This window comes from Mobula birostris, chromosome 1 (assembly GCF_030028105.1).
Source record: "Mobula birostris isolate sMobBir1 chromosome 1, sMobBir1.hap1, whole genome shotgun sequence".
Classification (NCBI taxonomy): Eukaryota; Metazoa; Chordata; class Chondrichthyes; order Myliobatiformes; family Myliobatidae; genus Mobula; species Mobula birostris.
Genome location: NC_092370.1, coordinates 41,473,186 through 41,498,439, shown reverse-complemented (window position 1 = coordinate 41,498,439; position 25,254 = coordinate 41,473,186). Strand labels below are relative to the sequence as shown.

At 44.0% G+C, this 25,254-nt stretch overlaps 1 protein-coding gene across 1 annotated transcript in view; it reads left to right on the top strand.

The window, feature by feature from the left end:
* Positions 1–25,254, top strand: part of LOC140187780 (sodium/potassium-transporting ATPase subunit beta-1-interacting protein 3) — a 521,560-nt gene that overhangs the window by 446,296 nt on the left and 50,010 nt on the right. Inside the window, exon 5 of the mRNA XM_072243537.1 lies at positions 24,513–24,573. Coding sequence (XP_072099638.1) covers positions 24,513–24,573 — 61 coding nt within the window. The remainder of the gene's footprint in view (positions 1–24,512; positions 24,574–25,254) is intronic.

Here is a 25,254-nt window from a genome sequence, read left to right as displayed (position 1 = left end):
GGAAAGGAAACATATGTAAGGTTTGGGAAGCTAAACTGAAACAGAGCCCTTGAGAATTATAAAAAAACAAGAAGAAACTCAAGAGGGCATTAGGAACAGGAGAGGGTGTGAAAAATACTTGGCAAGTGCAGTAAGATTAAAGGGAATCCTAAATCATTCTATACATACAGCAAGAACAAGGGGATAATTAGGGAATAGCTAGGGCCACTCGAGTATGAAGGAGGGAGCATCAGCTTGGAGACAGAGGAGGTGAGACAAGTCCTAAAGAATCTGAATCAGGTTAAATATCAGAGGCATGTCATGAAATATGTTGCTTCTTTGAGCACTTTGTATCAATATCTACAAGGAGAAAGTCGTGGAGAGCAGTGTGGAATGTGTTAATATGCTTAACATTTTGAGATAAATAAAGGCCGTGTTAGTTCTCTTCAAGAACATTAAGGTTGGATAGGTTCCCAGGGCAGGATTTGATATAATCCAGGTTATTGAGAGAGACAAAAGATGAGATTTCTGAAGCTTTGTCCAAAATATTCAAATCCTTTCCAGCCTCAGGCGAGGTCCCAGAGGACTGGTGAGTAGCTAATATTGTTCTGTTATTCAGGAAAGGAAATAATGTTAGTCTTGGAAACTATAGACTTGTGAGTATCTCCAGTGGTCAATCAGTTACTGGAGATGGATCTTAGGGATAGGATCCATGAGCAATTTGAATACCATGGCCCAATTAGGGACAATCAGCATTGTTTTATATGGACTAACTAATGTGTGAAGGTGCTGAAGGGGATTGACGAAGCTACAGCTGTGGATATTGGCTACTTAGAATTTTGTAAGGTGTCTGACAAGTCCCCTCATGGGAGGCTCATCCAGAAGATTAAGAAGTGTCAAATCCAAGGTGAACTGGATGGTAAATTGCAGATGGAGTTTCATCCAGTCAAATGTAAGGTGTTGCTCTTTGGAGATCTAATGTAGATGGATAAAACAGTTTTAATGGTTGCCCCTTAACAGTGTTGGTGTGCAGAAGTTCAAGTCCAGAGCTCCCTGAAAGTACTTGCGCAGGTTGACAGGATGGTAAGAAAAGGCAAAAAGTTTGCTTGACTTGATTAGTCAAAACACTGAGTTCAAGAGTTGAGACATCACGTTTCAATAGGTTTCAAAAGGTACATTTAATGTCAGAGAAATGTATACAATATACATCCTGAAATTCTTTTTCTTCACAAACATCTGCAAAAACAGGTGAGTGCCCCAAAGAATGAATGACAATTGCGGATTAGTGAAACTCTAATCTGGCAGCATCTGGAATATTGCATTCAGTTCTGGTTGCTTCGTTATCGGAAGGATGTGGAGGCCTTGGCAAGGGTGCAGAAGACGTTCAATGGGAGGTTGCCTGGATTACAGTACCATATGACAAAGGAGCAGAAGTCAGCCATTTGGCCCATCAAGTCTGCTCCGCCATTTTATCATGAGCTGATCCATTCTCCCATTTAGTCCCACTCCCCCGCCTTCTCACCATAACCTTTGATGCCTTGGCTACTCAGATACCTATCAATCTCTGCCTTAAATACACCCAATGACCTGGCCTCCACTGCTGCCCGTGGCAACAAATTCCATAGATTCACCACCTTCTGACTAAAAAAAATTCTTCGCATTTCTGTTCTGAATGGGCGCCCTTAAGTCATGCCCTCTCGTACTAGACTCCCCCATCATGGGAAACAACTTTGCCACATCCACTCTGTCCATGCCTTTCAACATTCGAAATGTTTCTATGAGGTCTCCCCTCATTCTTCTAAACCCCAAGGAATACAGTCCAAGAGTGGACAAACGTTCCTCATATGTTAACCCTCTCATTCCCAGAATCATTCTAGTGAATCTTCTTGGTACCCTCTCCAACGTCAGCACATCTTTTCTTAAATATGGAGACCAAAACTGCCCACAGTACTCCAAGTGAGGCCTTATAGAGCCTCAGCATCACATCCCTGCTCCTATACTCTATTCCTCTACAAACGAATGCCAACATTGCATTCGCCTTCTTCACCACCGACTCAACCTGGAGGCTAACCTTAAGGATATCCTGTACGAGGACTCCCAAGTCCCGTTGCATTTCAGAACTTTGAATTCTCTCCCTATTTAAATAATAGTCTGCCCATTTATTTCTTCTGCCAAATTGCATAACCATACACTTTCCAACATTGTATTTCATTTGCCATTTCTTTGCCCATTCTTCCAATCTATCCAAGTCTCTCAGCAGACCCTCTGTTTCCTCAGCACTACCGACCCCTTCACCTATCTTCGTATCGTCAGCAAACTCAGCAAACATCAGGACATGAGCTATAAGGAGAATTTGGACATGTTTTAGCTGGAGTGGTTGAGGGAGGCTGAGGGAAGATCTGATTGAGGTTTGTAAGATTATGAGAAACAGATGGAGTGGACAGATTTTTTACTCAGGATTGAAATGTCTAGTACTAGAGGTATGCATATAAGGTGAGATGTACTAAGTTCAAAGGAGAACTGCGGGGCATTTTTTTTATATAGAGAGTGGTGGGTGACTGGAATGTGCTATCAAGGGTAATAGTGGAAGCAATTACAAGAGAGGCATTCAAGAGGCTATTATACATGCACATGGTTGTGCAGAGAATGGAGGGATGTGATTGCGTGAGAAGGGGGAGTTGGCTTAGACAGGCATTTACTTACTAACTGAATGAGTTTGGCACAACAGCATGGACAAAAGGCCTGCTCCTGTCCTGTATTCTATATTCAAAGGTTCATTTTATTGTCATGCACAGTACAACTCTGATATTTGTCTTCTCCAGATAGCCATAACATACACACAAAAAAGAAAAAGAAACAAAACTTGCAGGACTCCAGAAAACCCCATTCCTCTCTGCTGAAAAAAACAGCGATAATAGAAACAAATCTTCCACCCCCTCCCCACAGAAAAAAATCATCGACAATAACAATCCCCAACCCCCTTATTCTAAATGTACAGTGTTAAATTGCCTTGGCATCTCAGCTGAAAATGGACCAGTTTATGTTTCTATTCAACAAGATCTGAAAAAGATTTCCTTAAAGGCTCAAAAGCTGCAGTTAACATTTTACGGCGAGAGAGTCGAGCAGTGACCTTTTCCATCAAGAGAGAGACATACCCATCCTTGACACTCAGTGGCATTATCTTTATCTAGGCTGCCATCTTCAATGTCCTGAGGCTCATCACTAACCAGAACTCAACTGGACCAGCCACATAAACATTGCAGTTGTCAAAGTAGCTCAGTCTCGATAACCTGAAGTGAGTGACTCCACTCCCGATTCATCGAAGCCATCCACCATGTAAAAGACAAGGATTAAGAATGTAATAAAAGACTCTCTGCTCTCCTGGGTTTATTTATATATGGACATACAGCATGGAGTAGGCCCTTTGAGCCTGCTCATCAGCAATCCCCCAGTTTAATCCTAGCCCAATCACAGGACAATTGACAATGACCAATTACCCACTAACCGGTACGTGTTTGAACAGTGGGAAAACCCACATTAGATTATTAGATTATGAGGACACTCAGTCCTCATTTATTGTCATTTAGAAATGCATGCCTTAAGAAATGATACAAATACAAAATAATCTACAGATGCTGGGATCAAAGCAACACTCACAACATGCTGGAGGAACTCAGCAGGTCGGGCAGCATCCGTGGAAATGACCAGTCAATGTTTCGGGCCGGAACCCTTTGTCCGGACTGAAGAGGGAAGGGACAGAGGCCCTATAAAGAAGGTGGGGGGAGCGTGGGAAGGAGAAGGCTGGTACGTTCCAGGCAAACAACCAATAAGAGGAAAGATAAAGGGGTGGGGGAGAGGAAGCAGGGAGGTGATAGGCAGGAAAGGTGAAGAAGGAATAGGGGAAAAAAGGAGGTGGAACCATGAGGGAGGTGATAGGCAGCTGGGGGGAGGGGCAGAGTGAAATAGGGATAGGGGAAGGGAGGGGGAGGGAATTACCGGAAGTTGGAGAATTGTATGTTCATACCAAGGGGCTGGAGACTACCTAGACGGTATATGAGGTGTTGCTTCTCCAACCTAAGTTTAGCCTCATCATGGCAGTAGGGGAGGCCATGTATGGACATATCCGAATGAGAATGGGAAGCAGAGTTGAAGTAGGTGGCTATGGGGAGATCCTGTCTTTTGTGGCGGACGGAGCGGAGGTGCTCAACGAAGCGGTCCCCCAATCTGCGTCGGGTTTCACCGATGTAGAGGAGGCCGCACCGGGAGCACCGGATGCAATAGATGACCCCAACAGACTCACAAGTGAAGTGTTGCCTCACCTGGAAGGACTGCTTAGGGCCCTGAGTGGTGGCAAGAGAGGAAGTGTAGGGACAGGTGTAGCACTTACGCTTACAGGGATAAGTGCCGGGTGGGAGATCCGTGGGGAGGGATGTGTGGATCAGGGAGTCGCAGAGGGACCGATCCCCGCGGAAAGCAGAGAGGGGTGGAGAGGGAAAGATGTGCTTAGTGGTGGGGTCCTGTTGAAGGTGGCGGAAGTTGCGGAGGATAATGTGCTGGATCCGGAGGCTGGTGGGGTGGTAGGTGAGGACAAGGGGAACTCTGTCCCTGTTGTGGTGGCGGGAGGATGGGGTGAGGGCCGACGTGCGGGAAATGGAGGAGATGTGGGTGAGGGCGTCATTGATGACAGCAGAAGGGAAACCAAGATCCTTAAAGAAAGAGGACATTTGAGATGTCCTGAAACAGAAAACCTCATCCTGGGAGCTGATGCGGCGGAGACGGAGGAACTGGGAATAGGGAATGGCAGTTTTGCATGTGGTGGGGTGGGAAGAGGTATAGTTGAGGTAGTTATGAGAGTCAGTGGGCTTGTAGAAGATGTCAGTAGACAGTCTGTCTCCAGAGATGGAGACCGAGAGATAGAGAAAGGGGAGAGAAGTGTCCGAGATAGACCAAGTGAATTTGAGAGCTGGGTGGAAGTTAGAGGTAAAGTCGATGAAATTGACGAGCTCAGCATGGGTGCAGGAAGCAGCACCAATGTAGTCATCAATGTACCGAAGGAAAAGTTGGGGAGCAGTACAATGTTCCTCCAGAGTGATATCACAAAAAAAACAGGACAAACCAAAGGCTGACACTGACAAGACCACATAGTTATAACATATAGTTACAGCAATGCAAAGCAATACCATAATTTGATAAAGAGCAGACCATGGACATGGTAAAAAAAAGTCTCAAAGTTCCGATCGACTCCCGATAGTCCCGATAGCAGGCGGCAAAAGGGAGAAACTCTCCCTGCCATAAACCTCCAGGGGCTGACAACTGCTGATCCATTGGAAGCACCTGACCACAGCCGACTCTGAGTCGGTCCGAAAACTTCGAGTCTCCGACACCGAGCACCAAGCACCATGTCTGCCGAGCGCTTTGACCCCACCCCGGCCGTCGAGCAACAAGCAAAGCCAAGGACTCGGGGCCTTCTCCTCCAGAGATTCTGGATCACACAGTGGCAGCGACAGCGAAGAAGGCATTTCAGAAGTTTCTTTATACTTTATTGTCGCCAAACAATTGATATTAGAATGTACAATCGTCACAGCGATATTTGATTCTGCACTTCCCACTCCCTGGATTACAATTATTAAATATTAAAAATAGTAAAAATTAGTAAATATTAAAAATTTAAATTATAAATCATAAATAGAATAAATGGAAAGTAAGGTAGTGCAAAAAAACCGAGAGGCAGGTCTGGATGTTTGGAGGGTACGGCCCAGGTCTGGGTCAGGATCCCTTCAGCAGTCTTATCACAGTTGGAAAGAAGCTGTTCCAAAATCTGGCTGTACGAGTCTTCAAGCTCTGAGCCTTCTCCCGGAGGGAAGAGGGACAAAAATTGTGTTGGCTGGGTGGGTCCTGCTCTGACAGCGTACGGTATAAAGTGAGTCCAAGGACGGAAGATTGGTTTGTGTGATGTGCTGCGCCGTGTTCATGATCTTCTGCAGCTTCTTTCGGTCTTGGACAGGACAACTTCCATACCAGGTTGTGATGCACCCTAGAAGAATGCTTTCTATGGTGCATCTATAAAAATTAGTGAGGGTTTTAGGGGATAGGCCAAATTTCTTTAGCTTTCTTAGGAAGTAAAGGTGCTGGTGGGCCTTCTTGGCAGTGAACTCTGCTTGGTTGGACCAAGTCAGGTCATTTGTGATATTGACCCCGAGGAACCTAAAGCTTTTGACCTGTTCTACTTGAGCACCACCAATGTAAATTGGGTCGTGTGGTCTACTACTCCTTCTGAAGTCAACAACCAATTCCTTCATCTTGCTGACGTTGAGGGATAGGTTATTGTCTTTGCACCATGCCACCAGGTTCTTAATTTCCCTTCTGTACTCAAAATCATCATTACCCGAGATACAGACTACAATTGTTGTGTCATCAACAAACTTATATATTGAGTTTGATGGAAACTTGGCTACACAATCATGAGTGTACAGTGAGTACAGCAGGGGGGCTGAGTACAAAGCCTTGTGGGGCACCGGTGCTCAAAGTGATTGTAGAGGAGAGCTTGTCCCCTATTTTTACAGCCTGGGTCCTGTCTGTGAGGAAGTTGAAGATCCAGCTGCAGATCTGAGTGCTAAGGCCCAGGTTCCGGAGCTTAGGAATCAGTTTATCTGGAATGATGGTATTAAAGGCAGAGCTGTAGTCAATGAAAAGGAGCCTTACGTATGCATCTTTATTCTTCAGGTGTTCTAAGGAGGAATGTAGGGCCAGAGAGATGGCATCGGCGGTTGACTTGTTGCTCCGGTAGGCGAGTTGCAGAGCGTCGAGATTGACCGGTAGACTGTGGTTGATGTGTGCCAAAACCAATCTCTCGAAGCACTTCATAGCAATTGATATCAGAGCCGCAGGTCAATAGTCATTCAGGCATGCCACCTTGCTCTTCCTCGGCATTGGGATTATCGTTGCCTTCTTAAAACACGAGGGAACATTAGGGGGGGCTTCTTCACACAGAGAGTGGTGGGAGTGTGGAATGAGCTGCCAGACGAGGTGGTAAATGCGGGTTCTTTTTTAACATTTAAGAATAAATTGGACAGATACATGGATGGGAGGTGTATGGAGGGATATGGTCCGTGTGCAGGTCAGTGGGACTAGGCAGAAAATGGTTCGGTACAGCCAAGAAGGGCCAAAAGGCCTGTTTCTGTGCTGTAGTTTCTATGGTTTTCTATGGGATCTTAGACTGAAGCAAGGAGCAGTTGAAGATGTCAGCAAACACTCCAGCTAGCTCGCTTGCACAGGCCCGGAGAACCTGTCCTGGGATGCCACCCGCCTTCCTTGGATTTATCTTCAGGAAGGCCCTTCTAACGTCCTCCTCAGTGACGATGAATCTTGATGCCACCAGGTGCGGTTCATTCGGAGGGAGCGGGACGCTCTTCTTCTGTTCGAATCTTGCGTAGAATACGTTAAGTTCATCAGGAAGAGAAGCGCCACAGTTATTGATATTCCCAGCCTTTTCTTTGCACCCAGTGATCTCATTTAGACCCTGCCATAGTCTACTGGCATCCCTCTGGTTAGCCTGGGCTTCCAACTTGGCTCAATATTGCCTCTTGGCGCCCTTAATGGCTTTCCGGAGTTCACGCCTGGATTCTGTGTAGCGACAGGCATCCCCGGACCTAAAAGCCGCAGCTCTAGCCTTTAAAAGGGACTTGACCTCATAATTCATCCAAGGTTTCCAGTTAGGGAATACCCGGATCGTCTTGCGAGACACACAGTCCTCCGTACATTTCCAAATACAGTCCATGACAGCTGAGGCACACTCATCGAGGTTAGCTGCCAGGTCCTTAAATACTAACCAGTCCACCGATTCAAAGCAGTCACGGAGGACCTCATCCGTTTCCTCCATCCAACGCGACACTGCTTTTGACACCGTGACCTCCTGCTTCAGTTTCTGTTTGTAAGCCCGGAGGAGAAGTACGGCCTGATGGTCCGATTTTCCGAAGTGAGGTCGTGGGACGGAACGGTAGGCATCCTTGACTGCTGTGCAGCAGTGGTCAAGTATATTCAGGCCTCTAGTGGGGTAGGAGACATGTTGGTGTAACTTTGGCAGGGCCTTTCTGAGGTTGGCCTGGTTAAAGTCCCCGGCTGTAATGAGCAAAGCCTCCGGATACCTGGTCTCAAGTTCACTGATGTTGGCATACAGTATGTTCAGAGCACACTCCACGTCCGCCTGGGGGGGAATGTAGACCGCTGTCAGTATGACCGAGGTGAATTCCTGTGGCAGACAGTAGGGACGACACTTCACCGACAGGTGTTCCAGGTCCGGGCTGCAGGAGCTTGTCAGTGCCACTGTGTCCGAGCACCACGCAGTGTTGATCGATAGTCATAGTCATACTTCATTGATCCCGAGGGAAATTGGATTTCATTACATATTGCTATTTAATTATTTATGGTTTTATCACCATAATGAAATGGTGATAAAACCATAAATAATTAAATAGCAATATGTAAATTACGCCAGGAAATAAGTCCAGGACTAGCCTATTGGTTCAGGGTGTCTGACCCTCCAAGGGAGGAGTTGTAAAGTTTGATGGCCACAGGCAGGAATGACTTCCTATGACGCTCTGTGTTGCATCTCGGTGGAATGAGTCTCTGGCTGAATGTACTCCTGTGCCCACCCAGTCCATTATGTAGTGGATGGGAGACATTGTCCAAGATGACATGCAACTTAGACAGCATCCTCTTTTCAGACACCACCGTCAGAGAGTCCAGTTCCATCCCCACAACATCACTGGCCTTACGAATGATTTTGTTGATTCTGTTGGTGTCTGCCACCCTCAGCCTGCTGCCCCAGCACACAACAGCAAACATGATAGCACTGGCCACCACAGACTCATAGAACATCCTCAGTATCATCCAACAGATGGTAAAGGACCTCAGTCTCCTCAGGAAATAGAGACGGCCCTGACCCTTCTTGTAGACAGCCTCAGTGTTCTTTCACCAGTCCAGTTTATTGTCAATTCATATCCCCAGGTATTTGTAATCCTCCATCATGTCCACACTGACCCCCTGGATAGAAACAGGGGTCACCGGTGCCTTAGCTCTCCTCAGGTCTACCACCAGCTCCTTAGTCTTTTTCACATTAAGCTGCAGATAATTCTGCTCACACCATGTGACAAAGTTTCCTACCGTAGCCCTGTACTCAACCTCATCTCCCTTGCTGATACATCCAACTATGGCAGAGTCATGAGAAAACTTCTGAAGATGACAAGACTCTGTGCAGTAGTTGAAGTCCGAGGTGTAAATGATGATAGGCAAACACCACCTCCCCTCGTCTTGCCTGAAGATGCCGTGCGGTCCATCCGATGGATCGAAAATCCCTCTGGTCGGATGGCACAGTTGGGGGTGGCAGGGGAGAGCCAGGTCTCGGTGAAACAGAATACTCAGCAGTTCTGCATCTCCCTGCAGTAGGTGAGTCTCCCTTTAAGATCATCCTCCTTGGTCTCTATGGCTTAGCTAGTAGGATGGTGGGCATAGGGACCCTGAAACTCCTCAGCTTCAATCTGGCCCAGCTCTTTTCCCACGTAGGGAAGTGGTGTTAGGTAAATTGAAGGGATTGAAGGCAGATAAATCCCCAGGGCCAGATGGTCTGCATCCCAGAGTGCTTAAGGAAGTAGCCCAAGAAATAGTGGATGCATTAGTGATAATTTTTCAAAACTCGTTAGATTCTGGACTAGTTCCTGAGGATTGGAGGGTGGCTAATCTAACTCCACTTTTTAAAAAAGGAGGGAGAGAGAAACCGGGGAATTATAGACCGGTTAGCCTAACGTCGGTGGTGGGGAAACTGCTGGAGTCAGTTATCAAGGATGTGATAACAGCACATTTGGAAAGCGGTGAAATGATCGGACAAAGTCAGCATGGATTTGTGAAAGGAAAATCATGTCTGACGAATCTCATAGAATTTTTTGAGGATGTAACTAGTAGAATGGATAGGGGAGAACCTGTGGATGTGGTATATTTGGATTTTCAGAAGGCTTTTGACAAGGTCCCACACAGGAGATTAGTGTGCAAACTTAAAGCACACGGTATTGGGGGTAAGGTATTGGTGTGGGTGGAGAGTTGGTTAGCAGACAGGAAGCAAAGAGTGGGAATAAACGGGACCTTTTCAGAATGGCAGGCGGTGACTAGTGGGGTACCGCAAGCCTCAGTGCTGGGACCCCAGTTGTTTACTATATATATTAATGACTTGGATGAGGGAATTAAATGCAGCATCTCCAAGTTTGCGGATGACACGAAGCTCGGGGGGCAGTGTTAGCTGTGAGGAGGATGCTAAGAGGATGCAGGGTGACTTGGATAGGTTGGGTGAGTGGGCAAATTCATGGCAGATGCAATTTAATGTGGATAAATGTGAAGTTATCCACTTTGGTGGCAAAAATAGGAAAACAGATTATTATCTGAATGGTGGCCGATTAGGAAAAGGGGAGGTGCAACGAGACCTGGGTGTCATTATACACCAGTCATTGAAAGTGGGCATGCAGGTACAGCAGGTGGTGAAAAAGGCGAATGGTATGCTGGCATTTATAGCGAGAGGATTCGAGTACAGGAGCAGGGAGGTACTACTGCAGTTGTACAAGGCCTTGGTGAGACCACACCTGGAGTATTGCGTGCAGTTTTGGTCCCCTAATCTGAGGAAAGACATCCTTGCCATAGAGGGAGTACAAAGAAGGTTCACCAGATTGATTCCTGGGATGGCAGGACTTTCATATGAAGAAAGACTGGATGAACTGGGCTTGTACTCGTTGGAATTTAGAAGATTGAGGGGGGATCTGATTGAAACGTATAAGATCCTAAAGGGATTGGACAGGCTAGATGCAGGAAGATTGTTCCCGATGTTGGGGAAGTCTAGACCGAGGGGCCACAGTTTGAGGATAGAGGGGAAGCCTTTTAGGACCGAGATTAGGAAAAACTTCTTCACACAGAGAGTGGTGAATCTGTGGAATTCTCTGCCACAGGAAGCAGTTGAGGCCAGTTCATTGGCTATATTTAAGAGGGAGTTAGATATGGCCCTTGTGGCTACGGGGGTCAGGGGGTATGGAGGGAAGGCTGGGGCGGGGTTCTGAGTTGGATGATCAGCCATGATCATAATAAATGGCGGTGCAGGCTCGAAGGGCCGAATGGCCTACTCCTGCACCTATTTTCTATGTTTCTATGTTTCTATGCTTCCTCAGTAAATAGTGCATCTTTCCAGGTTTCCATCGATGCAGTGTGTTGTTGTCAGCTCTTTGAGGTCTGTGGATGCATCCCACAGAGATCGGTCAGTGGGTCGCATCGTCAGGTGTTCCGGGTCGGGCCGAGTGACGGGGGAGGCTCTGCTGCCACTTCCAGCTGCGGGGGGCCCGGGCTGTCAATTGGATCGGGCCCTAAAGCTTACACTTAATCCCGGATGGCCGGGCTCCTGGCTGAAACAAGTCCGTAAGCCGAGTCACGGTTGTGGAGGCCTCCGCTCCAGCCGAGCCTCAGGCTTGATTTCCGAGGTCGGCGGCGGAGGCCTCACTTCCGGCAGCTGTGGATGGCCACCAATGGGGCTTTACGGTGGTCACTCCGGGGAAGCTTCTGGGGTACCTTGAGGTCTCCGCCGTCACTTCTGTGTGGTCGTCTGCTCCGGAGAGGTGCTGGTCGGAATGGGCCATGTCTCCAAGCGCTCCAGCACGGTAGCAGACCGCGGGTCTCCAGGAACGTGGTGGGCCTCGCTGGTCGGGTCCAGGTGCGGTCCGGAATTTAAGAAGCAATTCTGGCGCGGTGGTCTCCAGCTGGGTCAGTAGCTTCGCCAGGGTGTTGTTGATCTTGCTAGATGTACCAGATTGAAGGTTTAGAAGGGTTTCTCGTATATAGGATAGTGGAGAGGGCAGTTTGCTCAGGAGAGCACACGCAAAGTCGCCAGTTACCGGCGCCATCTTTCTTCAAGTTCCTCCGTGCTCTCACGTCTGTCTCCATCAAATCAGGACTGTGCACGGCACCCTACTTGACAGATAACAGATATCACTCACCGGAGTGGCCGCTGCACGCTGCGTCACGCCGCCATCTTCTCCTCCTCCCCTCATGGGGAGAACGTACCAACTCCTTACAGGCAGTAGCAGGAATTGAACCTGTGTCACCTGTGTAGAGCGTTGTGCTAACCACTACTCTCCCTGTGCCGCCCAACAATTGTCAAGAAGCAGCCTGGTAATCTCAGGTTCCAAGTTCAGTTCTCATGCCAGAGATCTTTATCTATTTCCCAGCTTTTCATTCAGGAGTTTTGTTTCATTAAAGTTCCAAACTCTGCCTTTTTCCAGTGCCATAGTGAACATAGTGAACATCTGCCCACTCCTGGTAGCAAAGGTATTCTTTCCTACTGGTGTTAAATTGGAGCCACATCTACACCAGTGTGCGCTGCCTCCCAAGCTGTGTACTATTTAACTATTTTTCCAAGACACCCCCCACCCGCCCGCCCCAGTTGCTTGTCTTATCCTCTTAGTACAAAGCTTGATAGACACTCTGGAAGGTGGCTCTTCTGAGGCCATGAGACAATTGAGCTAGTTCCACAACTTACAGCCTTTTATGGGAAGGTTCGTCTAGCATGTATCAAAATGTGATGTTGGGAATCTCTAAGTCCCAGAATGATTTTGAAAGTAAAATCAAACAAAAACATATTACCACAAAGCAGTGCAGTGAAGCACTCTCATTTCAAATAAAATGTTGGCTTCAGACAAGTTACAGATAGCAAGCAATTTTCACGCTGTCAGTCACGCATAGTTATTTCAATCATAAACTAAGAGTAAGAAATTCCTTGTATTTGAGAAAGATTTTAATAAACAAGCTTAAAGGTTACTTTTTTAGACAGCAAGTATCTGATAGACTCCTCAGAGTGTAGTTATATTAAGTAGTCTTATAAATTTGGCGTAAATGCCAGACACTAAATTTTGGCCATCAGTATATTCTTGACATTAAGTGAAACTCCACTAAACACACTGGGGACATTCTATATAGTATTAATATATACACTGTGCTCGAGGTTACTCACCAAGTTATTTAATAAGTGAACATATTCATTAGATCATTATATTTTTAATTAAATTCATTTTACCATATTAAAATAATAGCATTCGAAGCTAATTTGTTTTATTAAATACTTCATTGACATAGTGCTCAAGTGTTAAGATCTGAAAGTATTATATTACAGTTCTTCTCACTACTAAACTACATTCCCAAGATGACAGGCTCAAAACAGATCACAATCATTGTTCAGAAGTTTAAAGATATTTTATATCACTGTTAGTAATCAGATATTAGTATAACCAGATTTTCAAGGAGGATTTTGTATCTCGGCTGCTTCAAAAAGAATATATTGCTAATCATCTTAAAGCAGAACAAATATTAAATGGGTCTTATTCATGGCATATCCATAATCACTGTTCCCTCTGATTTGAAATGACCAATGAGTATAAAAACATTGTGCTGTGCAATTTTTTGCCCAGTGATGACAACATGTGCGGACTGAATTTTATGTATAGAGGTATTCATTTGAACAGCTAGCAAAACACTGATCTAAAGAACTGGGATCTCCTCTGGGTTTGGTTGTTTTCGCTGTCTGCACTCTCAGAAAGAATACATATCAGGCCTGTCACGCGAGTTTCTCGCTGGAAGTTTTGCACATTGTCCATAGGTGATTTGCTTGCTAAATGGCATTTTAAGAAGTCAAATTTCCAAATATCACTCCATTTCTTCCCACTTGCAAACTCTCTAGCAACTTGTGCAATGCAACAGCACATGCAGGTAACACCAGTTTCTGCATTGTACATAAATATTTCTCGTAACTGCATATTCCTGATCTCATGAGCTTTCGGGTGCAGCAGTTTCTACTGTTTCATTAAGCTATTCCACTTCAGATGAACTAGCAGTTCTTTTGTGCTTCACGCCCTTTGCTTCTTTGGAATTCAACTTAGTGAATCAATTTTTTTTTCAATAAAAAATAGTATTAAAAAACCAGTTCTAAATTCTGCAGACAAATCATCACAAACTCCTCGTTGTCAACGCCATCTGCATCAGAAACTGGAAAATGAAACGTGATTGTGTATGATCGTGAAATGTACTTAACATGCCAATGAGGTAGTGGGTGACACCTTTTTGTGAACAGATTATATTCATTTGTGCGCTAGTAGCAAAAGACATGAGCGCACGTGCGCATGTGTACACCTTAGAGGGAACATTGTCCATAATTTGCAATTCTGAATGTGGCCGGCTCTAAACTTGAGTTTGAATAAAAGTGTAATTTAATTAATCCATGATATAAATACAAGACTGCAATATTTTACTGCATTAAGACCACACTTTGACAGTGCTTACAGTTTCAGTTTCCTAAACTAAGAATTGAAATATTTGTTATGGAGGAAATGCAACTGAGACTTACTAGCCTGGTTTCTGGGATGGTGGGTTTACTACATGAGGAGTGATTGACCGGACCAGCCCTGTATGCTCTAGAGCTTAGTAGTATGAGAGTTGAGTTCAATAAAAGCACTGAAGTTGTATAGGGCTTGAGAATAGATACAGAGAGGATGTTACCCCTCACTAAGGAATGTCAAACCACATGTCTCAGTTTCAAAATAAGGGTTAGGCCATGTGGGCCTGAGATGAGAAGTTTGAGCACGACTAATAAACAGGCTGAGTGAGAGGTTGTTAGACAGCAAGTTAGACTCCTCAAGTACAGCTGTTAAAGTAGTCCAATAAAATGGGTAGACTGGACCGATGTGGCCTCATTTAGAACAGGAGGTGAAAACGTGATATGTTAAATACCTAAGGGGGTTTACTTGGTCAATGATCAGCGAGTATTTCCCTTAGCTTGAACTGAAAATACCAGTCTTAAAATAGGAACTTAGCTACAAGGGGAAGGTGTGAAGAGTAATTTCTTATCTCAAAATGTCATATGTCTTCAGAAACTTGAGTATATTAAAGACAGGGTTAAGAAGTTTTGTTTTGTATTTGGGAAATTGAGGTAACATGTTAAATGGTTCTGAATAATATGACAAATTTACAGTGATAAGTGTCCTACTCTGCTTCTATTTCTGGACGTTTCGCGTTCTTAAAAGTGATTAATAGGTATGACTTTGCTGCGCAGGGTAAAATTAGTTGAGCATTTCAGGGCTTTTCCATGCAGAATAGCAATCAATATTTAATCACTGCCGGAAATGTTTTCCCAAATCCTGAAGCATTAATCTTGTACTTGCCTCTACTTCCATCCTTTTCTGTAAGGTTCTTAAGTAGAGAAAGAGAAATGCTTATGAGAGGAATGAAACACGGGGGCACTAAAATGTGATCATGAGTTGGGACTGGTGTTTGTGTGGGTGTACTGCTGACTGTTTGTCATAATTTTATTGGAAAATCCAACAAGGAATTGTCTGTTGGTATTTTCTCTGAAGTTTTGCCTGGAGAAATGGACTATGGAATAATGATGGGAAATTGAATGCTTCCTTTACCTCCATGAAAATTCAATCTCATGGAATACTCTTTAAATCTGGCATGGATGTAAACTTATTGTAAAATAAAAAGGACAATAGAAGGTTCTTGATATTTGTTACAGTGAGGAACAAAGGAAATCAATTTAAATAAATGCTTGTGGAATGCTAAAACAACACATGGAAAAAATAATCCACTTTTAGAAATAATGCGTTACCAGATCTTACATATAGTAGACCCCCATGAGAGATACCAAAGACAAAGCGGTATCTTGCTGCAACCAATACTAAAGAGGAGCTGTTGGACTGACAGTTAACATTCACTACCGTACCAAATTTTTCATTAAGCATTAACATTGCCAGCCCTCAAACTGACCAGTGATTTCTTGCTGAATGCATGTTTTCTGATAATATTGAAGTCAAGTTTATTAATGAACTGTTGATAGCTCTACAGGTTAGTAATTCAGTAGAGTCTTGGAAACAATTGTGTATTATTTACAAGGAATTATTTGCATTCACTGTCTTGTCTGCTTTAGGCATATAAATGAGAGCTCTTATCTGGGTGTCATCTAATCACTGACAAGGTAGAAGAGACTGAAAGCAAAACCACAAAGACAATGTTTATGGACAATTAATTGTTAGAATTTAGGACCAATCTTTCTCTTTGCTAAAGAGAACTTCAAATCTCCAAGGTATCTTTCTATGTGGGTTTGAATTACTTGACTAGAAAATAAATGTTATAATCCTTGTTGAAATGTTACAAATTCAACATGGTGTCAATGATAAAATAATGAAGGTGATCATCTTTTAATGTAAAATAGTTGTAGTTTGATTGACGTTGATTTAATTCCCTTTAAATCCCAAAAGCTAATTGCCCTCAATTACCTGTTGTATCCCCAATAATACAATTGCTTGCAAATTCCTGCAGATTTAGCACAGTTCAGGAGCAGTACAATATAGATTTAAAACAACAGAGACAAATAATGAAGAAATCTCCAGTATGAGCTGAGGTGAATGGGGATTCGTTAGTTAGGGGAACAGAAATGAGGTGCTGTGGACAAGAACGAGATTCCTGGATGGTACATTGCCATTCGGGTGCCGGGGTCCTGGACATCTTGGATCGAGTCCTCAGCGTTCTTAAGTGGAAGGGCAAACAGCCAGAGGTCCACGTAGGTACCAGTGGCACAGGTAGGAAGATTGACAAGCTCTGCAAAGAGTGTTCAGGGAGTTGCGTGCTAAGTTAAGGGGAATCAGAAACAGGTTTATTATCACCGGCATGTATGTTAACTTAGCAGCAGCAGTTCAATGCAATACATAATATAGAAGAAAATAAATAAATAAATAACAGTACTGTATATGTATATTGAATAGATTAAAAATTGTGCCAAAACAGAAATAATATATAAAGTGAGATGGTGTTCACAGGTTCAATATCCATTTAGGAATCGGATGCCAGTGGGGAAGAAGCTGTTCCTGAATCGCTGAGTGTGCGCCTTCAGGCTTCTGTACCTCCTACCTGATGGTAATAATGAGAAAAGGGCATGCCCTGGGTGCTGGATGTCCTTAATAATGGATGCTGCGTTTCTGAGACACTGCTCCTTGAAGATGTCCTGGGTACTTTGTAGGCTAGTACTCAAGGTGGAGCTGACTAGATTTACTACCCTCTGCAGCCTTTGCAGTAGCAAACTGTGATACAGCCTGTCAGAGATTTATGAGTGTTTTTGTTAACATACCAAATCTCCTCAAACTCCTAATGAAGTGTAGTCACTGTCTTGACTTCTTTGTAGCTGCATCGATATGTTGGGACCAGATTAGATCCTCAGAGATCTTGACACTCAAGAACTTGAAACTGCTCACTCTCTCCACTTCTGATCCCTCTATGAGGATTGGTACGTGTTCCTTCATCTTACCCTTCTTGAAGTCCACGATCAGCTCTTTCGTCTTACTGACGTTGAGTGCCAGGTTGTTCCTATGGCACCACTCCACTAGTTGGTATATCTCACTCCTGTACGCCCTCTCGTCACCACCTGAGATTCTACCAACAATAGTTGTATTATCAGCAAATTTATAGATAGTATTTGAACTATGCCTAGCCACACAGTCATGTGTATAGAGAGAGTAGAGCAGTGGGCTAAGTACACGCCCAAGGTGCACCAGTGTTGATCGTCAGTGAGGAGGAGATATTATCTCAAATACACATTGATTGTGGTCTTCCTGTTAGGAAGTCGAGCATCCAATTGCAGAGGGATGTACAGAGTCCAGCTTCGGTAACTTATCAGTCAGGTTTGTGGGAATGATGGTGTTAAATGCTGAGCTATAGTCGATGAACAGAATCTTGACATAGGTGTTTGTATTGTCCAGGTGGTCTAAGGCCATGTGAAGAGCCATTGAGATTGCATCTGCCGTTGACCTATTGCGGCGATAAGCAAATTGCAACGGGTCCAGGTCCTTGCTGAGGCAGGAGTTCAGTCTAGTCATGACCAGCCTCTCAAAGCATTTCATCACTGTAGATGTGAGTTACTGGGCAATAGTCATGAAGGCAGCTCACGTTATTCTTCTTAGGCACTGGTATAATTTTTGCCTTTCTGAAGTAAGTGGGAACTTCTGCCCGTAGCAGTGAGAGGTTGAAAATGTCCTCGAATACTCCTGCCAGTTGGTTGGCACAGGTTTTCAGAGCCTTACCAGGTATTCCATTGGGACTTTCCACCTTGCAAGGAAGGACCTTCAGTGTTGTGATCTCAGTATTACTACCCATGTCACATGCTAGTGTGGCCAGAAATAGGAAGGTTATACAGTTTAACACATGGTTAAGGAGTTGGTGTAGGAGAGAGGGCATCAGATTTTTGGGTCATTTAGCTCTCTTCCGGGGAAGGTGGAACCTTTACCTCCACAGAAGAGACAGTTTGTACTTGAACTGGAAGGGGACAAATGTGCAGTGCAGAGGAGATTTACGAGGATGTTGCCTCGATTGGAGGGGTACTTTATGAGAATAGGTTGAGTGAACTTGGCCTTTTCTTGGAGCGACGGAGGATGTGCGGTGACCTGATAGAGGTGTATAAGATGATGAGAGGCATTGATTGTATGGATAGCCAGAGGCTCTTTCCCAGGGCTGAAATGGCTAATATGATGGGGCATAGTATTAAAGTGCTTGCAAATAGGTACTGAGGAGATGTCAGGGATAAGTTTTTCACACAGAGAGTGGTGGGTGCGTGGAATGCACTGCCGGCAGTGGTAGTAGAAATGGATACAATAGGGTCTTTTAAGACCCTCTTAGATAGGTACGTGGAGCTTAGAAAAATAGAGGGCTATATGGTAGGGAAATTCTAGGCAGTCTCTGGAGTAGGTTACATGGTCAGCACAACATTACTGAGCTGCCAGTCCTGTTCCTCCTGCAACCAAGTCTCACTCATGGCTACAATATCATAATTCCATGTGTTGATCCATGCCCTGAGCTCATCTGCCTTTCCTACAATACTTGAAACATACGCACCTCAGGTCATTAGTCGCACCAGTCATCTTCTGATTCCTGACTTTGTCTGAGGTCTTAACAACATCTGTTTCCTCAACCACTCCACTAACTGTTCAGGCATTCTGGTTCCCATTCCCTTGCAACTCCAGTTTAAACATCACCTGCTGCCCCTCTCCCCATGCCGCACTAGCAAAACTTCCTGTTAGAGCATTTATAGAACATAGAAATTTACAGCACATTACAGGACTTTTGGCCCTATTTTCTATGTTTCTATATTTCTATGGATGGGATATATGAGTATTTGGACAGACATGGACAGATTAGGGATGGTCAGCATGGTTTTGTGTGTGGTAAGTAGTGTCTAACCAACGTTACAGAGTTTTTCGAGGAAGTTACCAGAAGGCAAGGCAGTGGATGTTGTCTACATGGACTTTAGTAAGGCATTTGACATGGTCCCACACGAGGAGTTGGTCAAGAAGGTTCAGACACTTAACATTGAAGATGAGGTTGTAAATTGGATTAGACGTTGGCTTTGTGGGAAAAGATAGAGAGTGGTAGTAGATGGTTGCTTCTCCGACTGGAGGCCTGTGACTAGTGGAGTAGAGCAGGAATTAGTGCTGGGCCCATTGTTGTTTGTCATCTATATTAATGATCTGAATGATAATGTTAATTGAATCAGCAAATTTGTAGAATACACCAAAATTGGGGGTGTAATGGACAGTGAAGAAGAGTATCAGAGCTTGCATTGAGATAAGGAGCAGCTCAAAAAATGGCAGGTGAAATCCAATGCAGACAAGTGTGAGGTGTTGCACTTTGGTAGGATCAAACAGGGGAGGTCTTATATAGTGAATAGTAGAGCATTGATAGGGTAAATGCAAACAGGCTTTTTCCACTGAGTTTGGTGGAACTATAACTAGAGGTCATGAGTTAAGTGTGAAAGGTGAAAAATTTAATGTGAACATGAGCGAAAATTTCTTCATTCAGAGGGTCGCGAAAGTATGGAATGAGTGCAAATTTCTCAAAGTCTGAAGGATTTAGGGTGCAGGGAAAGATAAGGATGTGGGAGTGAATCATGCAGTCCAGTACCTGCCCTCCTGCCTGAAGGAATTGTTGTGAGTGGTGCTTGAGAGAATGTCATTCCACTTGACACTCCATGTGGTTCTCTGAAGGTACAAGAGTCAATTAATCTGATTTATAAAGTGTCTGACAGGAGATGAGATTAGCTGGTAGCTTCCAACATTACCACAACTATTCCTACTTCAATTTATCAAGATTCTAGACTGTTTATTTTCATTCCCTGTACACAAGCGCAAAGGAATACGTAATAGTTGTTACACCAGATCTGATGCAGCACAAAAAACACAATAAGGTAAAAAACACAATAATAACAAAAATATAATAAATACAAATGCATAATATAGTTTATATACATTGATTGTACTGTATGTCCATAGATACGGGAGTGTCTGTACATAAGGCGACTGACAGGAAATAAAGTAGTAGTGACTAGATGTGTGAAGGGGTAGATTAGTGGGTGGAGGTGTTGATCAGCCTTAGTGCTGGGGGTAAGTAACTGAATCTGGTGGTCCTGGCATGTTTGCTATGTAGCCTCCTCCCTTAATGGACTGGGATGAACAGTCCATGAGCAAGGTAGGTGGGATCCTTCATGAAGTTACTGGCCATTTTCTGGCACCTTCCTGTATGTATGTCCTTGATGGTAGTTAGGGTGTTGCTGGTGATGTGTTGGGCAGTATGTCTACCCGTTGTGGAGCCTTCCCGTCTGCTGCAGTTTGGTTTCCGTAGTATGTAGTGGTGCAGCTCGATGGGATGCTGCACATCTGTAGAATGATGTGCAACGTCCAGCTCTGTTCAGCCTTCTCAGAAATTCGAGGTGTTGGTGAGCTTTCCTGATGGTGTAGAATGTGTTCTGCGACGAAGACAGGTTGTGAGTGATGTGCGCTCCCAAGAGATTGAAACTGCTCGCAATTTCCGCTGTTGTGCTGTGAATGTAAAGTGGGGGTGTGAGTAGTGCGAGTTCTCCTGAAGTTGATAATCATCTCCTTCGTCTTGTTGACTTTCAGGAAGAGGTTATTTGCTTGGCTCTTCCACCTCCTATCTGCCGGCACATCATCATTGGTGACGAGCTCTATCATTGTCATGTTATCAGTGAATTTGTCAATACAGTTACCCGGGTACTTCGCTGTGCAGTCATGTGTGAGCAGAGTGTACGGCAATAGGCTCAGCACTCTGCCCGGGAGAGCACCCATGTTGAGGATGATGTGGAGGGAGGAGTGTTTGTACATCCTGACTATCTGAGGTCTGTTGGTTAGGAAGCCCAACACTCAGATGCACAGTTGTGTATTTAGGCTGAGGAGTAAGGAATTTGTTCACCAAGGTCTGTGGGACAATAGTATTGAATAACGAACTGCACTTCAGATCAGTTTTCTGACATAAGTGTCTTTGTTTTCTAGGTGTATCAGAACCAGGGACATGACAGATGCTATGGCATCTGTTGGTAAGTGGTTCTGTCATTGACTTGTGGCTGCAATGGAGTTTTGATATGTACCATTACTGTCCATTCATGCTGATTGGCATCACTGCCACTAGGCAGTAGACATTTAGTTCTGAAGATGCAAAGTTCTTTGATGATGATGCTGGTTGATTTGAAGCATGTGGAGACAGTAGCTTGGATGAGTGATGTGTTGAAGATGTCCATGAAGAGGTCAGTGAGCTGGTGTATACACTCGCTGAGTACTCAGCCTGGGATGTTATCTGGCCTGGGGTTTGACTCTCTGCAGTGGGCTTCTCACGTCTGTTGCTGTTACAGACAGTGGTTGCTCACCTGGGAGTGGGGTAGCTTTCATGACAGACATTGTGTTTCTTACGTAAATATTGTTTTTGCGGTGCCAGGGAGGGAAGTATCGCAGGTACAGTTGACACTGTTTTTCCTTGCATGCTCGTACTGCAGAGATTGTTATCGGACAGGTGCACCTGAATTTTTTGAGCTTAGGTGGTCTTAGCCCTCTTGATGCTTAAGATGATGTTTTTCTTAGCTGCTGAGAAAGGTATTCTGTCACCAGACTTGAAGGCAGAATCTCGGGCTTTTAGTAGGGTCCTGGTTGGCCCGTGAGGTAACAGTTCTTGAGGTACCATTGTTATCTACACACTTACTGATGTAGCCGATGACAGATGAGGCATATTCCTCAAGGTCGGTGTCTTCTTGGTCTTTGGTGACTTCCTTGAACATCTGCCAGCTAGTTTGTTCAAAACAAGCATAGAGAGTGGTGAATCTGTGGAATTCTTTGCCCCAGGCGGCTGCGGAGGCCAAGTCTGTATGTATATTTAGGGCAGAGGTTGATAGATTCTTGATTGGTCAGGGCATGAAGGGATACGGGGATTGGGGCTGAGAGGAAAATTGGATGAGCCATGATGAGATGGCAGAGCAGACTTGATGGGCCAAATGGCCTAATTCTGCTCCTATACCTTATGGTCTTATAGATTGCCTCATTGGACCATACAATGATAGTCCTTTTTACTGGTTTCTCCATTTTCAGCAGTGGTCAGTGTGCGAGGATTAACATTGTGGAGATGTGGTCAGAGAGGCCAAGATGCAGTGTGGGGTGGCTTTGTAAGTACTGCGTCTGCTTGCATAAACATTGTTGAGTCTGATTGTTCCCCTAATGGCCATGGTGATGTATTGGAGAAATCTGGGTAAAATGTCCTGCAGGTTAACATATTTGAAGTCTCCTGCATTTATGAAGAGATTCTCTTGGATACTTGTTTTGTAGAGAGCTGATGATGCTATAAAGCTCTCGCAGTGCATCCTTGGTGGTTGCACTTGGGGAGTTGTGACAGTGGTGATGAACACAACTATAAACTCCCTGAACAGTTAATGTGGCCGGCGTTCAATTTATTTGCCCCAGAACAGTGACTACTAGCTACAGATGAGTTTCTGCACCAACGTTTGTTAATGTACACACCTTTGGATTTGACAGATGGAGTTTATCTCTGCGTGGAGCAGAGTTATTGCATCGAGCTAAGGTGCCGAGTCGGGCATGTTGTTGCTTAACTGCGTTTCAATGAAAACCAGAATGCAGCAGTTTCTCATCTCTTTCTGTGCATTCATTCTCAGTCCCAGTGAGTCCATTTTATTTTTTAGTGAGTGGATATTGGCCAGGAAGGATGATGATTCTGCTGGCCTGGTAAGGTTAACTGTCAGCCAGGGAGGTGCTCTGGCTCCACTTGCTACGTTTCTGCTTCCTCTTACACTGCCTGCGTCTGGCACTTTGGCCAGATCACTGTCACCAAATCTGGTGTCCATGGAATCCCTCGTCTGTTGAACATGACTATTAACTCTGCCGTCAGTGGCTCAAAAGTAATTTTGTCTAAGAGTATGGCCACATTGTACTTGTGGAGCTTTGGTTGGCTAAACTTCCTGACTAGAAACGTTGAAACATGATCTAGGAATTTAAAACTAGCGCTATTATTTGGAACTGGAGAGTCCACTGTGTCTTTGCTTGTTACTAATTTTGTCTAAATGTCAGGCAGTTTATAGCATCTTAAAAGTGAGATCACTAGTATATTCTTTGATGCAGTGCCATGTAAATCATGGGAAATTATGATTAAAATGCCACTGGAAAGTATTCCAACAGAAATGTTAGGTAGTTATTCAGCTCTCATTATCGCCTCCTTAGTGTCTGCCATTGCTAGTACCATCTTGGGGACATTATTGGTCAAAATATATTAGGATTCAGGTCTGGACTAGAACACTTCATCTAAGCATCAATTATATCTATTGTCATTTCCAGGTAAACACATCAGCTCAAAGCTTCTGATATCACTTACTGTGATATCTACAGAGGAAGATCGGAGCAAAATACCAATGCAAGGGCAACTGGAAGAAATATCATAATATCCTTGCACCAGAAGTACCAGTAGGGGGAATAGCCCTTTCTTTTAAAAAAAAAGGAGAAATGGCCTATCAAAGGGATATTACTATTAAAGTCTTCGGTCTTAACACATGCTCAGACAAAATTTTGATCTTGTCAGGTTTTATATGTTGGAGACATTGTCCTGTATGTCCATCAGGCAGAAATGATAGCTCCATTCCAGGCCCTGTTATTTATATGAAGCTTCCTTCTGCTAGAGAAGTTGTCCAACAGAACTGATCTTAACCATCTCCCAGTCAGGAAGGTGAAAATGAAATGCAGCAGTCAGAGAAAGAATATGTCTTACGACATTTTTTCACCACTTAATAGATATCAAGCTGATTTCTAGGGACTGAATTATTGTTTCTGAAATACCTTGGTTGCTCATTTGATTTTATTTTTTAAAAAGCATTTCAGAATAGTAGATGAGATAGTTTATCAAATCTGACTTTTCCATGTCATGAACATAGCTTTCAATTTCTACATGCATTTTGGTGAATTGATATTAAAACACCCTGATATGATAACAGTTATCAAAAAAAAATCTTGTTTGACAGAACTGGTCCATAGGTAAGGTATAGATAGTTCTAGTTTGATCAGCCTCGGATGGATATGTTGAAAGCTACCCGAAAACATTGGATAACCTTGGCTTTTCCCTGTTACATCTCCCTACAGCTCATTGGTTTTGTCTATGCCTGCTATGTGATCAGCGTTTTCACTGAAGAAGAGGACAGCTGTAAGTACTGAAAAAACGCCCGTCTCTGGATCACTCCAGGGTGAGACATGACCTTTGTAATAAATAATTTGACATGGGTTTAGACTGCATTTCAGCAATTTATAATTAAAGTAATTAGAACTTTCTTTCAGCAGCTCTTTTCGGCTTTGGCGAACCAATAACAAATCTCATAATATAAAGTTTTAATTTTCCAACACAAAGCAAGGGTATAAAGGTAATTATTACCACTTATCTCTCAGATTAATGTTCTATGGGATGCACTGGTTTCAGAACCTATGGAAAGCAATGTTCAAGGTTACTCAGTAAGAGTTACTTATTATAATTGGACAGGATTTGCATTCCTGGCTGGTACTCATTTCTTTCAGAAGATTAATTGTTTGGGTTACAAATTAAGTTCAATTCTACTTTATTATTGAAAGTGCATTCAAAAATGCCTACATGTTATTCCATTCTTGGTGGTGAGTTGGGTGGGGTGCACGAGAAGGTGAGGGAAAAGAATCGTTGGAATTACAGGATAGAATTTCCAACATTGGTGGGTGATAATGCAGATTAGCTGCTCTTTAAACAGATTTGCCATTAATATTTCCATTTGCCTTGGTGGATATGTATAAATTGACTGATCACCATTGCCCTTTCTCTCCCCCTCAGCAACAAAGGTCATGCATTTGATAAGATATTTAC